Source organism: Ceratosolen solmsi, unplaced genomic scaffold (assembly GCF_000503995.2).
Source record: "Ceratosolen solmsi marchali unplaced genomic scaffold, CerSol_1.0 scaffold10, whole genome shotgun sequence".
Taxonomy (NCBI): domain Eukaryota; kingdom Metazoa; phylum Arthropoda; class Insecta; order Hymenoptera; family Agaonidae; genus Ceratosolen; species Ceratosolen solmsi.
In genome coordinates, this window is record NW_011948412.1 from 14745221 (window position 1) to 14762019 (window position 16799).

At 19.5% G+C, this 16799-nt stretch overlaps 1 protein-coding gene across 1 annotated transcript; it reads left to right on the forward strand.

Annotated features, from left to right (window-relative positions):
• Positions 1 to 1753: 1753 nt before the first annotated feature.
• Unc-76 (fasciculation and elongation protein Unc-76) lies at positions 1754 to 16569 on the forward strand. The gene is made up of 9 exons (XM_011497319.1): positions 1754 to 1776; positions 4464 to 4605; positions 5496 to 5745; positions 6157 to 6279; positions 6379 to 6641; positions 7450 to 7712; positions 9629 to 9704; positions 13945 to 14010; positions 16327 to 16569. Exons 2-9 carry the CDS (start codon positions 4500 to 4502, stop codon positions 16341 to 16343), a joined length of 1164 nt encoding a protein of 387 aa, XP_011495621.1. The 5' UTR covers positions 1754 to 1776; positions 4464 to 4499; the 3' UTR covers positions 16344 to 16569.
• The last annotated feature ends 230 nt before the right edge of the window (positions 16570 to 16799 follow it).

The window sequence follows — 16799 nt, forward strand, 5'->3', positions numbered from 1 at the left end:
TATGGTATATAATAAAAACGGACTTTGTAAAAGTTAAATAAATTAATATATTTGCTAGTATAATAAAGTAAATATTTCTATAAAAAGAAATAAAATTTTTATTATATAGTGTTTGTCGATTATTGATTGATTGTCATTATATTTTTGAAATTTTCAACTTTTCAATGTGATATGGAATACCAAAGAAAAAAAAAATATTTTTATATATACAGATTGAATAAAAGGTATTGGTATATAGAAGAATAAAATATTTTTACAAAGAAATACATTTCATTGTTATAAGATGTCATATCGTAATATAATAACTATAGTGTAGTAACTATTATGAATTTTCATTACGCGCAGGCACACACTCACACGCGCGCGCGCGCGAGCGTATAAGATATAAAACAGATCGGATTGCATAATATATGCAAGTTAATCAATTCAAATCAAATAGATTTAAAATCGAAAAAGGTATTCTTTTTTATTCAGAATTTTTAACAAAATACAAAATATAAGTTTGATACATTTTAATAACAATTCTTTTTAGATGAGAATTATTAAAGGATGACAACTGTTTACAGTTTTTTCAATTCTTGCATTAGCAATTAGATGATGCATTTGTTTATAATTTTAATATAGATAGGTACCTAGGTTGTATTGAATAAAGTAATTGTTCAAACCAATAAAAAAATTTCATATTTTAAGATGGACGTAGATGCCGACTATAGTATCATAAAATCTATTATTTATATAATTCTGATATTCAAAATGTATCATTTAAATAATTATCCAACTATTTTACTTATTTATTTTTTTATATGGTATCACTTTTTCTATTTTCTTTTTGAAAAGCTAGTATATATATAATACTAATAATAATAAAAACTCCAAGAATTATGAATTATGATAATTGCAACTTCCTTTGCTTGCAAGTTCTATCATCTATTATAGCTATGGTACAATTATTATTTATTGATTCTATTTTATCTTGTGCTAATACCATTGGTTATTTATTAATTTTAACTATTTCGTATAAGATGAATTTAATATAATATAATCTTGAGATTGTTTCTCATTTTAAAGATATAGAAACTACAATATTACTGCACTATTCAATTTAATGTACATTTACTAATTTAATATATATTTTCGTATTTTTTCTTTACAATATTGACTTTGTGATTTTTTTTATTTTGATAAAAAATAATTAAGGAATTTTATATTATAACAAGTTCAAAAATATAAAAATTATTTCCGAATAATATGATAAGATTATATTCTTATTTTGTTTAATGATTTGAATTTTTTTAATTATTTTTTTATTCATGTATAGTTTTAGAATTTTAATTATATAGAATGATTATCATTGCATTTATTTCCATACAATATCCAAGTTTTATAGTGAAATTATTCATCACCAATAAGCTTAAGTATTTTCTGCGCATGTCATTTGTGACCTCTCAAATGAAATCATATTTGTCGCTAATGAAATAACTGTGTATAAATTTTGACTCATTTCAGACTAGAACAAATATTCGTCTGCCAGTAACATTTTTATTATTACATTGACCTAATTTGTAAACATATTTGTTTATTGGAAAAAATTTAAAAAATTGTTATGAAACATTGTTTAAAAGAATTATTTAAAGGTAGTACTATGTAAATGTATACAAAGCCTGGATTTTTGAATAAAATTAAATAATTTAAAGTTATCAGCTTTCGATATTGGAAGCTCTTATTTATAAAAACAATTAATTTAATAAACAAAAGTAGCTAATAATTAAATACATTGTAAGTATTAATTTTTTGGTTAAAAATAATATGTAATCGTTTATTGATTATATTATTTAATTATTTTATAAATTTGTAAATAATATAGGATTCTAAGAAGCTGAAAACAATGTTTTTCAGATCAGAATATTAAATTATAAAATATTTACAGAATTACATTCGAAATATTATAGTAAAATAATAAGATAAATTAAAATATCTATATTTTAAATTTTTTCACTAATTATTCTGCTTGTTATTTTAATATGTAATAAATAATTTAATATATATATATATATATGTATATATATAGTTAGAATACATAAAATACATTTATTATCTATTGATAGAATTAGATAATTAGATATATAATAAAATATATTTATATTTATAACTTGTATATAAGTTTTTTTTATATATAGTAATTTATTATTTATGCTAGTATAGCAGTAAGATTTATTTAATATAATATTGTAGATTATTATTATTATATTAATATATTTTTTATGTCAATCAATTTTTTATTACTAAAAATGGTTACAAAAACTACTATTATAATGTATCAAAATTAAATTTTATTTATTGAAAATATAGGTATTATTTAAATAATATCAAATTATATATTACAATGTTATATAAAAGTAGAAAAGTATGAAATGATAAATATAAAAATATTATTCCTAGTTTTTTTCTCATAATATAAAATCAATTATTTTTAAATCGTGTAAATTTGAAAATAATTTATAATTAGTGATAAACATTCAATTTTTAACTTTAATTCAAAATTTTCTTATTAATAATTGTATTTTTGCTTACTTGCTTTGTGAAAAGTATTTGTCTTTAAGAATTAATAATTATTTATGGTATATATTTCTTAATTTAACATTCAATTTTGAATATACTTTTATTATTTAATATTGATAATTGCTATAGTTTTGGACTACCATAAAATATGAAAAGATTTCAAAAACATAACGAAAAAAAAAATGTTATATCTAAGAAAGCAGTACTTTGTAAATCATTATTATATAACTAATTGATTTGTAAAAAATAGAGTATAAATCCTCTATTAAAAAAAAATAGAAATAAAAAATTATAAAAAAATTGAATGGTGATATTTATTATAAATTGTGAATTTTGTATGAAATAACTTAATAGAAAAAGTATATAAAGTATTAATATAAATTAATCAATTACATAAAAATAAACTGTTGATCGAAATTGAGCAAATCATTGATACCAAAATAAGCAGTGATTTATATAATTTTCTAATATATTATTAAATTTTCAAAAAATAATAAAACAATTTATTTTTCATTAAATCTTTATTGAAGTAATTTTTTTTATGAATAGTAAATGTAATTAATATTAATTAATTATTGATTTTAAAGTGTTTTTAATAAATTATAAATATTGACGAATTTTAGTTAAAAAAGAAAATAGAAATGTTATACATATTGTAAGTCTAATACCATCAATTTAATATACATTAATGAGTTTTCATACAACTTATGAATAAATCTGTGTGATTTTATTCATTTGTAACAGCTATTATTTATCATTTATTAATTCTGATAGAATTTTTTTTTATGAGAGTTCTATAAAATATATTTTGAAATTAAATGGTTTTGAGTGCTCTCATCATAAATCAAAAAGTAATATCACTATCTGTATTTGGCCTAGTCTGTTGCATTTATAGATTGTCTACCTTTAATATGGAACATATTTGATCTTACACAAAATTTTCACCTCGTAACGAAGACATATGGCGGTAGAGACTTAATACATTCATATGTGATAAAAGAATCTTGATAAAAGAATGTTTTATACTATATAGAAATATCAGTGATGTTAGAAAAACTATTAAAGCATTCTTTAGTTAGCTGCATTTTCCAATTTGACAATCTGTAAAAATTTATCTGGTGGAATCATTTCATCCAGTGTATTTTTGAATTACACAGAAGCATTTATATTTTGAAACTTACACTTGTGCTTTGTAAAGCCATTAATTGTTTCCAGTATATATATCTTATCAGAATATAAACATTTATAATATTAAATTACATAATTGTATTGAAAACTATAGATATTAATTTTATTTTGAGATTAATTTTTTATAACAAATTTTTTAAAAATTATACTTCACAATTTATTTTGAAGTATATTTAATTTTAATAGACATGGATAATAAAAAATAATAAATTATTATAAAATATATATGTATATAACACATATGAAAAAGTTCATCTATTTTCAATTACAAATCATTAAACCTTTAAACTATAGATTTTATAACAATGTATCAATTATAAATATATAAATATGAAAATATGTAAATGGAATTAAATTTGTAATACTACATTAAAATTTAATATAGTGTAAGATTAAATTTAATAAAAAATAAACCAGTGAAATAAAAAAATTAATTATTTAATTAAAATATTGTTTGATTTTCGTAAGCTTTAATCGTAGTTTAATATTGATATCGAACATTCAAGTAATTAGAATATCTATGCTGTTTTATATTTACTAACAAAGTATTTTAAAGAATGTACCAGATAAATCGATATTTAAAAAAAAAAATAAAAATTTTTTAAAAATATTTATATGGAAGACGAAATGTTTAAATTAATATAAACTAATTTTTTAATGTAGAAATTGATTTTATTTATTTAAATTATTTTTAAAGAGTAAAATAATTTTTAAAGTTTTCAGTGTTACTTATTTGATTTGGTCAAAACGTAATGAAGGACATGGCAAGTAAAATTGCAGAATTAAAATTTGAAGCTCCTTTAGCATGTTTTGAGGAAGAGGAATCATCCTCTTTAAGAAACATGAATATTTTTTCAGGTAAATTATTTATTTAATTAAATTGTTGTTTTACTATTTATATGTTTTTATTATTTCTCCATATATTTATATTCAGTTATTAATAGTATACAAAAATTAAATGTTTTAGTTTTAATCTTTAAATTTAAAAGTGCTTGGAAATAAGATAAAACTCAAATTTTTATTTATTTTTTAGCACTCTCTCTCTCTCTCTCTCTCTCTATATATATATATATATATACACATAACAATGAAATTGATAGTATTGAAAAAGTATTAATAGAAATAAGCATAGCAGAAAAATACATACTTTTACTTCACCTAAAACTTAAATATGATATTAAATTTTATAAGATGGAACGGAAGGCTAGTTAAAAAAGAAATACTATCTTTTTCCTATTACTTTCCTTAGTAAAAGCAATATTATTTTGCAATTATCTAACATTTGTAACAAGCCCATTAAAGGAGAAAATTATTTAAATTATTTGTTACACGAATACTCGATTAATATTGTAATAACTGATATTCAGTTATTAACATTTCAACATTATACTAAGTTTGCAATCCAAATTAACAATATATTATAAAATTAATTACAAATAAAAGTTATAAATAGACTGTAATATTTATATTAAAGATGATAATTTAATAATTTATTTTTCTTTTTTAGTAATTTTCAAGTACAATTACAAATATATTTAATTGGATTTCTTAAAATATTTAAATTAAATATTCAATTAATGTTTAGCCATTTTATTATTAACTTTTAAATCATGTACAAGCTAATTTAATTTAATTTAATAAACAGATTCTTTAGATTTTAATATGAATGGCGTTAAGGTGTTTGAGGGATAATTTAATGTGTTTATTTACTTTAAATTATGAATTATAATTAAAATATTTTATTGCAGAGCATTTAATGGATGTTAATCTTGAAAGAAATTTCATTACAACTCGAAATTCGAATGGCTCTTCCATACCGCATGAATGTTCAGATATCATACAAGATGGAACATTTAGTCCATTCACTGGAAGCTTGGAAGATTTAGTTAATACATTTGATGAAAAAATTACTTCTTGCTTTAGAGATTTTGGAACCAATGTAGAATCTCTTGCACCAGTGCAAGTTCGTTCTCAAGAGGAAATTATGAATGAATGCCAGTAAGTTTTTTCATAAATATGTATTCATTAAAATATGGCACAGATATTAAAATATAAGTAATTAACTATCACATTAATCACTTTCAGAATGAACAAAATTAAAACAAATATGATCGAAGTTGTTTAAAAATATTCTCATTTAGATAAATATAATTTTAATATAAACAGTATTAATAACTTTTAATTTTATTTTCAATACACCTTTTTTTTTAATACATTGATATAGTTATAAATAAAGTTAAATGTAGCAGCCTTATTAATTAAGCTGAATTTCTTGGCTAATTAATTAGGACAATATATTTAAAATAGAAATGAATAAAAATCCATAATATAATTGTATAATATATTAATACTTTCTAAATTATAATCAATAACATTAATTTTAACTATTAAATAATACATTACTTCCAGAATGTGGTGGACTATAACTGGAACATTTGGTAATATACTACCCATAGATTGGAGTAAATCTTATACACGAAAAATGCATGTACCAGCTCTTAATCTAAATAAGTCATCTAAATCTATTAATGGGTAACTAAAAAATATAGTGTTATATAAATAAAATAGAACTAAACGTTCCGCTTTTTAATTTTTTAAATGCTTTATTTAATATATTTTTTTATCTTAAAGAACAGGATTAGAAGATTTAAGTAGTGAAGATGAAGCCGTAGCTACAGATTTAGATATGCATGCATTAATATTATCAAGCCGTAATGATAATTACAATGTGGAAGAAGCAGTAAAAACTGCTGATGAGGTTTTGAAAGAAATTGATGATATTATGGAAGAAAGTCCATCATCAGATACATTGTTTAATTCAGAATCTCTTCTTGAAATAAATGAAGCTCTTGAAAGAAGTCGAGAAGTCCTCTCATCACCACTTCATGAGAAGAGTATGTAAATAAACAAATTAAATGTATATATATATATATATATATATATATATATTTCGTAATTAATAATTCCTTTTTCATAAATATTAATATATTTTTCAGTATTAATTTGTTATATACAAAAATTATTCAAAACAATTTTTATATAGTACATACGTAGAGACATACATTTATCATACATTTCATATCTATACATTTTTATACATTTCATTAATATGGAATATATATTATTGACAAAAATTGTCGTTCAGTTTATTTAACTTTTCTCATATTAATACATAAATAAATTTATTATAAATATTTTTAAATAATTCAGTAAAATGAAAAGAATTATCTCAAATATTTCTAATTTTTTAAAAAATTACTAAAATTTTGTTATTATCTTTATTAAAATTTAAATAAAATAAAATAAAATTTTAATATTATTTTAGCATTGTTTAAAATATCATTTATTTGAAATTAATTTTACATGATTAGTATTGAATAATTAAATTATTTAATTTTTTTTTTCTGGTTAATATTATTAAATATGAGTAAAAAATTTTGATAGTATTCTCTATTATTAATAATCTATTTATATACACTGTGTTATAAAATTTGAAATGCTGTAAATATATATATGAATGTTATTCAATTTATGTGAATTTAAATTGCTTTACTATTAAACGAATAATAATTACATATAATATAACATACTTGAGATATTAATAAAATAAAAATAAAACCGAATTAAAAAAAATAAATATATCAATTAACATTAATGTATTTAATTTTCATAAGTGAAATTGGAACAATCGTATGATTTCAGGATTACAGCAGTATTCTTTAAAACAGTTGTCTGATTTGTTAAATGAAATGGACTCTCTAATATCTGCTTTGAGTGAAACATTAATAAGTGAGCTTGCCTTAAGAGATGAGCTAGAATATGAGAAGGAACTTAAGAATCAATTTATATCACTTCTTCTTGCAGTTCAAAATCGTAGAAGGCAGCACCATGTTACAAAAAAACGAAATCAATTACAAAATGGTACCAGTCCTTTACTTCAACGCAAATTAACTCAAGATTCAAAGGTATAATAAATGTAATTTTCTTGTAATAATGAAAATTTTAAATATTTTTTACTTTAGATTGTTTTTTTACCAATATAACTTTTATTTAATAATTTTGTAAAAAAAAAAATTCTTACATAATATTTATGGACATCATATAATTTTCTAATTATAATACTCGTTATTTTTTTCAATATAACTTTAAATTTATTTAAAAAAGTAAAAATTTAAATAAATTAGACAAGTTAAGTTTCACATTTACTAATTTACTTATTTTAGAACTTGTAATCTATACACACATTTATCAATCATACATACTAAAATGATTATAATATCATGAAATAACTATTCATATGTATTCAAACAGTTCATTATCGTGAAATTTGTTGATTAATAGATTTGTATTATTATGTTATTTTATATTTTTTTCTTTTTCACTTATTTAATTCTAATTAATATGTATTATTGCACAATAAGACTATCAAATAAAGAATTCATAACTTATTTTTAAATTGTTGATTTATTATAACATTATTATTTTTATTACTTGTATTCTTAACAACATAGTCAAAGTAATGACATCAATTTACATGAGCTTCAATAGTAGACCTGACATAAAAAAATTATTTACATATTAATTTATTTGTTATGCTTTTAAGTAAGAGTTCGATAGAAATAAATCGATTTTTAACTCTCGAAATTGATTTCTTGGTATTAATTTTATAACATACTTTTCTTTTAAATTGATTTGAAATATTTGATTTATATATATTTATTTCATGTAATTTTTTTTTAATTTTTATATATAATACAAATTGTTTATACATTTTTTAATACACGCATTAAATGTTTTTGCTTGTATTCACGGTATATTCAAGAACTGAATTCTGAACAGGAACTTTTTTTCGCGGATAAAATAATTTTCGTCGTTTATCAAAAATAAATTAATTGAATAATTATATTAAATTCAATTCTCTAACAATTTTCATGTTTAGCAGAAACATGTCATTTCTATTTCATCTTAATCAGATTCAGCGAATTTTTTACTACATTTTTACTTTTTATTTGTTATTAATTTCTGTAGTTATGCATAGGATATATACTTATAAGTATGATTAAATATTAATATTTTTTTATAATTTTTTAATTTTTTGTATTGTTTTGTGCATCTGATTTTCCTTTATGATTATACTAACATTGATAATTCCAGTACTATCAGTGAAATTGATTTAATACAACTATGCCTCTTTTCAGACAATGAAGCATTCAACATTGTATCAATTAAAAAATAGTACGATATATAATAAATGATTATGTTACATTAATATATTTCTAATTGACATATATTTTTTTAGTAAATAATATAACAATTTTATTTGAAAAATATTAAAATTCTTAAACTTTAATAGTAATTTATGATTCCAATTTCTAGAAATTCTTTTAATGAAATACTATTTGTAAATAATATCGAAAAGTATATTACAATATTAGCCAAAAAATATTCAGTTTTCTACAGAAATTGTGAATAAAATTGTAAATACAAATCCTATTTGTACATTTACACAAATATAAAAAATATATTAAATAAATATTAAATTTAATACAAAAATATTCCAAAGAAAATAAATAAAAGGAACATAATTTTTTATAACTTATAGTATTATTAAGAGTTAATATAATTATCTTTCTTGAATTTTTTAATATTATGTTTAACACGAATAATAAAATAAAACGTTTGGAATCAAAGTGTTTAAACTGTATCAAGTTGATTGTAATAAATAATTATTAGTATTTACAAACATCAAGAATAAATTACCATTATTTATATTAATATTAAATGTACAATAATAAGTTTTCCAATAAACACCTAAATTTATATAATTTTTGATTATTTTTTGTAAATATAATATTTTATTTCGGTTATTTACTTGTTTTAGTACTTGACAACTGTTATTCCATACCACACAGAAAATACTCTTCTAGATAATCAGTCATTGCAAGTATTAATCAAAAGTAAGTAAAATAAATGTTTATATTTTAAATCACTTATTAAATATTACAATTATAATTTATAGAAGTATAAGATAAATATCAATAAAGTTCATTAAAATTCTAGTAAAAAAATTTATTATTTATTATTTTTTAATTGTTAAATATACTAACATTTGTTTATTGGCAATAACATATATACATTATTATGTAGTTTAGACAAATATAGTTGAAAAAATTGGTAATACTGGATTAAAAAATAATGCACTTAAATTAGATAAAAAATACATCTATCTTTTTATCGAACGTTTATTGTTATTATATACTTTTTAAACATAAATTGGAAAATGTGCGCAATTATATTTGAAGTTGTTTAATTAACTCATAGAATTATATACTCTTTTAAGATATTTTAGACAATAATTATGAAACTAAAGTTTTTTGCGGTTTACTTTATAATTATTTATATGACAAAGCTTTTTAACTAATTTGAGTTAGTGAAGTTCTTGTTTGTACTTTAGAATGCTTATAGTGATTTACTTTTCACTAATATTGGTTTAGGAATATTAATCCAAAAGTTGCAATATATTTGTAATTAGTTGTTCTTAGAGTCATTTAATAAAAAAATAATTTATTTATTGTTTAGTTCTCTTATTTCTTATTTATTAATTAATAATGTCCACTTTAAACAAAACAATTAAACTAATATTCCTTTAAATTTAAAATGAAAATCTATAAAATTATAAAATAAATACGTTATAAAGCAATTAAAAAGAACAAATTTGTATTCTGTATAAGATTATTTGCATTATAATTTATAAAATTCACTTCGAAAATTCTTTATTAAGTAGTAATCCAATGATGATAAAATACATATAATCCGTTTTAAAGCTCAGTTTAATTTGTTTGAATTAACTACAACCATTTGAAGGTATTTATCGTTGCGTTTGTAATGAAGTCTCTTTTATAATTCTTAATTATTTCATTGTTATACAGTAATATACTAATAATAGTGTATACATATCTGAAATCTCGAAAAATATTTTATTTTTAATAACAGTACAAAAATACAGCATACAAGAAAAAATGGTGGAATTAAAATTTGTAATTATAGTGTTAAAGATAAATATTAAGAAAAAAATGGAATAATATTTAAGTACTAGACAAAGAATTAATTAAACTTTTATAAAGCTAATATTTCAAGTGAAAATTGAATCGATATATTGCTTAAATCTTTTAAAATCAATATTACAAATATTACGAAAAACAATTAAGAAATTAATAATGAAAAAAAAAATTAAAAACTCGGATAGTTATCATTTTCTGAAGCCATAATATTTTTAAAGTTTCAATGTTATTTAAAATCCATTAGACTCGAATAATAAAAATGAAAAGATAAGATCACTTGGATCAAATACTACAGTTGAATTAAATTTTTTCTAAAATCTAAAATCTTAATTAGTTATTACATAATTATTAGTTATTAAATTTTAAATAATTGATTGCAATAAAATATATTTAAAAATATTAAAAAAAACAAATTTATTATGTATAATTTATTATAATAATATTACAACGAGATTTGCTTAATATAAATTAAGAAAATATATTTTAACGTAATACGTTCACTAATCCTTTTATATCGAATTTTATAATTTCAAAATTATTAAACGTATTTTTTATGTTATTTTAACTTTTTAATAATTTAATTTTGGAAAGATTTGGGAAAATTACACTATATGAGAAAATATATATAAAAAATTAATCGATACATTATAATTAGATTACAAATTGATTTAAAAGAGGTTCAAGACTTTTATGTCCGTTTATATGTCTTTTTAAAATATTATATATGTGTGCAATCTTATTAAAACAAAAATATTAATATAATACTGAACTATTGAAATAGCTGTTTAACAACAAATTACGAAAATAAAAATACAAAATTAACTATTTGAAGCAATATAGTACGAAAAAGTGCTAATTGTCTTTTGGAATTATTTATTATATTAGTAATGTAATAATATTTGTATAAATATTAAAAAATAAAACAATATAGTGCAAACTTCGAAGGTTGATTACATTTAATGAATGAGAAGGTATTATTGATCTTATAGGATTGGATCGAAAATGGAGGTTCGTGTAATTCTTATTTACATCGGCGAGAACACTAGTAAGCATAAACAAATGTTTTAAAAACAATTATCTAGCCCAAAAATATTTTTGTTAATAAAATACTGAATTAACATATCTAAAAAACGAATCAGGAGATCGCTTCACAAATACAGAAAATAAATTTAAATAAACAGACATATAAACTCAATAAAAAAATTGTCAATTTACTATAGCCCAGCTAGCAGTATAAAATTTAGCTCAATAAAAAAGATAAAAAACATAATATGAGCACAAATTATTAAACAACATATACGAAAGTTAAATCATCACAGCCATTTGGAACCAAATTATTCACGTTTTACCAGCACACCTAAACAAAAAATAATTTTAATAGATGTAACCATGATTTGGAATGATTAGTTATGAATCATTTAAGAAATGTATTTAAATAAGTTTAAATAATAAAAACACGCCACAATGTGACTAATAATATAAATGTATATAATATTGTAAGTTTTACTTTAATAATTTAGAATGAATTTATAAAAATATCTATATATTTAGTGAAATAGCGAATAAAATTATAGGTATAAGTCTGAATCAGTTGTGAATACAAATGCATATTTATAAAGAATAGTCAAACAATTAACAAAAATTATATAATATATAACTTAGAATATAAAATGCTCTGCCGAAAATGAAAATTCTTTTAAGCTTTTAGAAGAAAAATATATCACCTGGGTCTCAAATAAATAACTATGTAAGTCAAAAAATATACATTTTATTAATAAAAATTTCTTAAAACTAATTATGTTTTTCTTAAGTAAATATTCCAAGTTAGTCGCTATGATTCTTTAAAAATAATTAATTAATTTAAAAACTTTGTTTTCTATTTGTGCATTTTAGTAGATAACGAAAATTAACATTTTTGTGTATAACAAGAATTTTTAGCTTTTAAAAGTCACGCGTCTTAAATTAATTTCATTAAAATACGTTGAAAGATATATATTTCGTATAAAATTTTATTTGTTTATTTTATGTTTCAGATAATTTGATTTGAAGATACATGGTCATTGTAAAATATCTCAAATATATTTAACTTAATTATATAGTTCTAATAATATATATTATTTATATTTATATTAATATTTTCATATATTATAAATATATATTTCATAAACATTAATATTATTTTTACAAAATAAAGTTTACATATAATATAGGATAGTTACAATAAGTGTAAAAAGGATTTTTTTTTATAAATTAAAAGATACAAAATTCTTCTAATAGTATGGTATATGAAATAATATATTATATAAGAAAATGTAATAATAATCTTAAAAAATATATAATAAAAGTAAAACTTTTTAGATCTTTTAATTGATCCTGCCCTATTAGTTAATATAATTAAATAGCGTTTAATATTTTATTAATAATCTATTTATATATATATATATTTATATATATATATATATATATATATATGAAGAAAGATAAATTATATATGTATATGTAAACTCTATAAATTGTGGGGTAATTTAGTATATGTAGTTGATATGTTTGTAAACTGTTTAAGTAAATTTCTAAATTGTATAATTTATTTTATAATCATAAGTGTAAAGTTGTAAGTTAAAGTTGTAAGTTAAACTTAAAAATTCCTTTTGTTGTTTCATATTTTGTTTAATTATTTAAATTTGATCAATTTTCAAATTTTATGCAATACTCCTAATTATTTTTAAGTTACGCGTACTTTAAAATAGTTCATAAATTTATAAAAAAAAAGAACTAGATTTACATTATAAACTGAAACTAGATATCAGTAATCACTTATTAATAACAAATAATTATTATTTAGCTAATGTTTGTTAATTACACATATTTGAGAAAAAATGAAGCGTAAAAATAACACTTAAATCTTTCATTTTTTTAATAATACGCAATCAATCCAAAATCGATATAAAATTTTTACAGAAAGTTTGTAGTTACTTAAGTAGATATTTTTGTTGTATTTAAATAAAGTTATCTTTTATTTATATTATAAATGGAATATGTTGAAATTTAAAAGAATGTTATGAAAAATTCTATTTTATTTTGTATCATGTTTTGTATATAATTGGAAGTTTTTAATATGAATAAATATATGTTACAGTTCTCAAGGCAATCAATGAAGATAGTCCGGCACTTCCATCATTATTAACAGATTATATTTTAAAAGGTATACGGAATCTTTCATTATCTTATTATATAATAGTTTAATTGCTTTAAAGATGAAAAAAAGATGTAGTGTAGAAATATAATGTGTTTTTATATTTTTTAAACATTTGAAATCAACGGAAAAGCTTATTAGAATCATGATATAAGTTATTTAAGATATTCATTAATATTTTTAATATTTGTACAAAAAAAAAAAATATAAAACGGATGATAAATAATTAGTAACATTAAATCTAAAAGAGCAATCATATATTTCGTTATTTTACATTAGTTCCTTTTGTAAATGTGCATTTAAACCGGTTAATTTTTGCAATGCTTATACGTAATTTGTTTCTCTATATTAAAGACTTCTTTGGAACTTATTTATTTATTACAATAAATTCATTCTTTATAATATATAATATAAATCTTTTCCTATTTTTATTATTTTGTATTTACAGGAACTGATCATTAAAAAATGCGCCACAACACATTTTATAACGATTAAAATTATTTAAATTATAACATAGCTTACACTATTAACAATAAATTATATTTTTTATTATTTGTCATTTAGTGTTATTAGTACTGATTAAACTGATTAGACTAATATTTAAAAATAAAGTTACTTTTACTTCTTATTAATTAAATTCATATATAGGCAAATAAAAATGTAAAAATCTTGCATTGGAAATAAAGTAAAAATATTATTTCATACTTTGGCTTTTCACAATCAAAGTAGAAAACAGTCGAATAGTTTCATTCAAGCTATATAATTAATTAATATATAATTCTTCCGATTACATCATATGTAAGTTTCATATTTAAATGTCGTATATAATTAATATATATTATAAAATCGTCTATAGGCGATGAAGTTTTCGCGTATGAAAATATTTTGTGAAAGCTTAAAAATATATTTTATTTTTGAATATACACCGTTTTAAAATGTTGATTTCTAGTTTGTAAAACTATATTATTTAACTATTTAATTTATAATTATATTTTGTAACTTTTTAATTTGTAACTATATATTTTAATTATTTAATTTTATTGTGAAAATTCGATCTTTTATTTACTATTTAAGTATTTACTCTCTATTTTCCACATGGTTTTCAAATATTTATTTAACAATATGGCTTATAAAAATCATAGATAAACTCATTGTAGACAGGTGTATCGTTGCATTATTACAAAAATACATTTAAGGCAGCTATTCATAGTTTATTTAATAATAATAATTTCCAATCGGTTTGTTATTATTTGCTCTAATTCGTATAATATTATCAAATTTCAATGGATTTCGTGGATGAAATTATTAGCTCGTAAAAGCCGCGCAATTCTTAACGTTTTCAAATAATATATTTTTGTTCGAGCAGCCTACTTCATTATATTAACAAATATATACATAATTGCTATCATTTTAACATAGTCTCTAGAAACAAAAATAATTCAGCTTATCAGTAGAAAATTATTGTAATTATGTCTAAGATAAATTGTGTTAAGAAAAAATAGATCTTAATTTATGTTATTATTCAAGCTTGATAGTTCTACTTTTCTCATAAAATCTGAATACTTTCACGAATTATCAGTATCAACTTTAAGTTTAACGAAGATAATTATGTATCTAAAGAAGAACAAACTTGAGTATTGACTATTGGTTTATACATATTTTGAAAACTAGCATAAAATTAAAAAAAATGATTTAAACAGGTGCCCATTAAATACAATCATATAAGTTACGAGTTTTACGAGGTCAATTTTATCACTACTATTCGAATATTATAAGAAATTATAGGTTTTCAATTCTTAGCGAGTCTCATAATTTTTTTGCATGTCTGTAATAGATGATGGACTTTGTTGTATTTATTTTATTTATATACTATTTTGTTGGGTGTCTGGTTTTTATAGTATTCATTATATGCTTGTGTAATATAGAATTTACTGCATTTCATGAATCTTATTAAAGTAATACATGTATACTTGTACAATTTCTGTTTTTTGTTCTTTGATCTTTAACTTGTTTATTTTCTTATTTATAACTGACTTCAAGCACTTATAAATCTTAATCTAAAAATGTTAATGTACATAATAAAATGTTTTTAAGCAAATGAAAATATAAATTTAAAGTTACTAGTACACAAAACATAAATTATATATATAAAAAAATTTAATTATGAAAATCGTTATTTTCTACATTTATAAAGATTTATATTCAAAACGTCAAGTTTTTAAATGTTTTGATATATTTAAATATATGTTCAGAATGTAAGAATATAATAATCAGATTACATTAATTATATTTTATATAAACAAATTTACTGTTATTTTGTTACAGTTTTGTGCCCGACTTAAAAGGACTTCTACAATAATTTATCTGCTTGCTGTATTCTAAGTCTATACCTGGTTGATTATGTTTCTGCTTGTAGAAATGTATCAAAGAAATATTCGTGTGTATATTACATGCATTAATGAAACAGATGAAGAAGATATTTGAAAAATCAGCTTTGATGTAGTTAAACACTAAAATCGAACTTTTTTCTAATTATTAATTATCTAGTCCATTTTCTATTATTTTTAATATTAAAATAAAAAGAATATTTAAATTATTTTAACTTGCCATCTAAATTATCCAATAATACTCAAGTGGTATATTGTAGAAATATACAAATATATTTATTTATAAATTATATTTATAATTATGTATTTATAATGTAATCATTTTAATATTATTTCTATAAATTTTTTCATATGAAAATATATGAAGACATTACATAACATTACGTTTTTATATTAATTAGAAATAATTAA

Bases quoted from the DNA above. Each gene is read 5' to 3' on its own strand.
- Unc-76 (XM_011497319.1), top strand. From the start codon at position 4,500: ATGAAGGACATGGCAAGTAAAATTGCAGAATTAAAATTTGAAGCTCCT. The intron at 4,606-5,495 runs GTAAATTATTTA...ATTTTATTGCAG, and splicing joins AAACATGAATATTTTTTCAG to AGCATTTAATGGATGTTAAT. The intron at 5,746-6,156 runs GTAAGTTTTTTC...CATTACTTCCAG, and splicing joins GAAATTATGAATGAATGCCA to AATGTGGTGGACTATAACTG.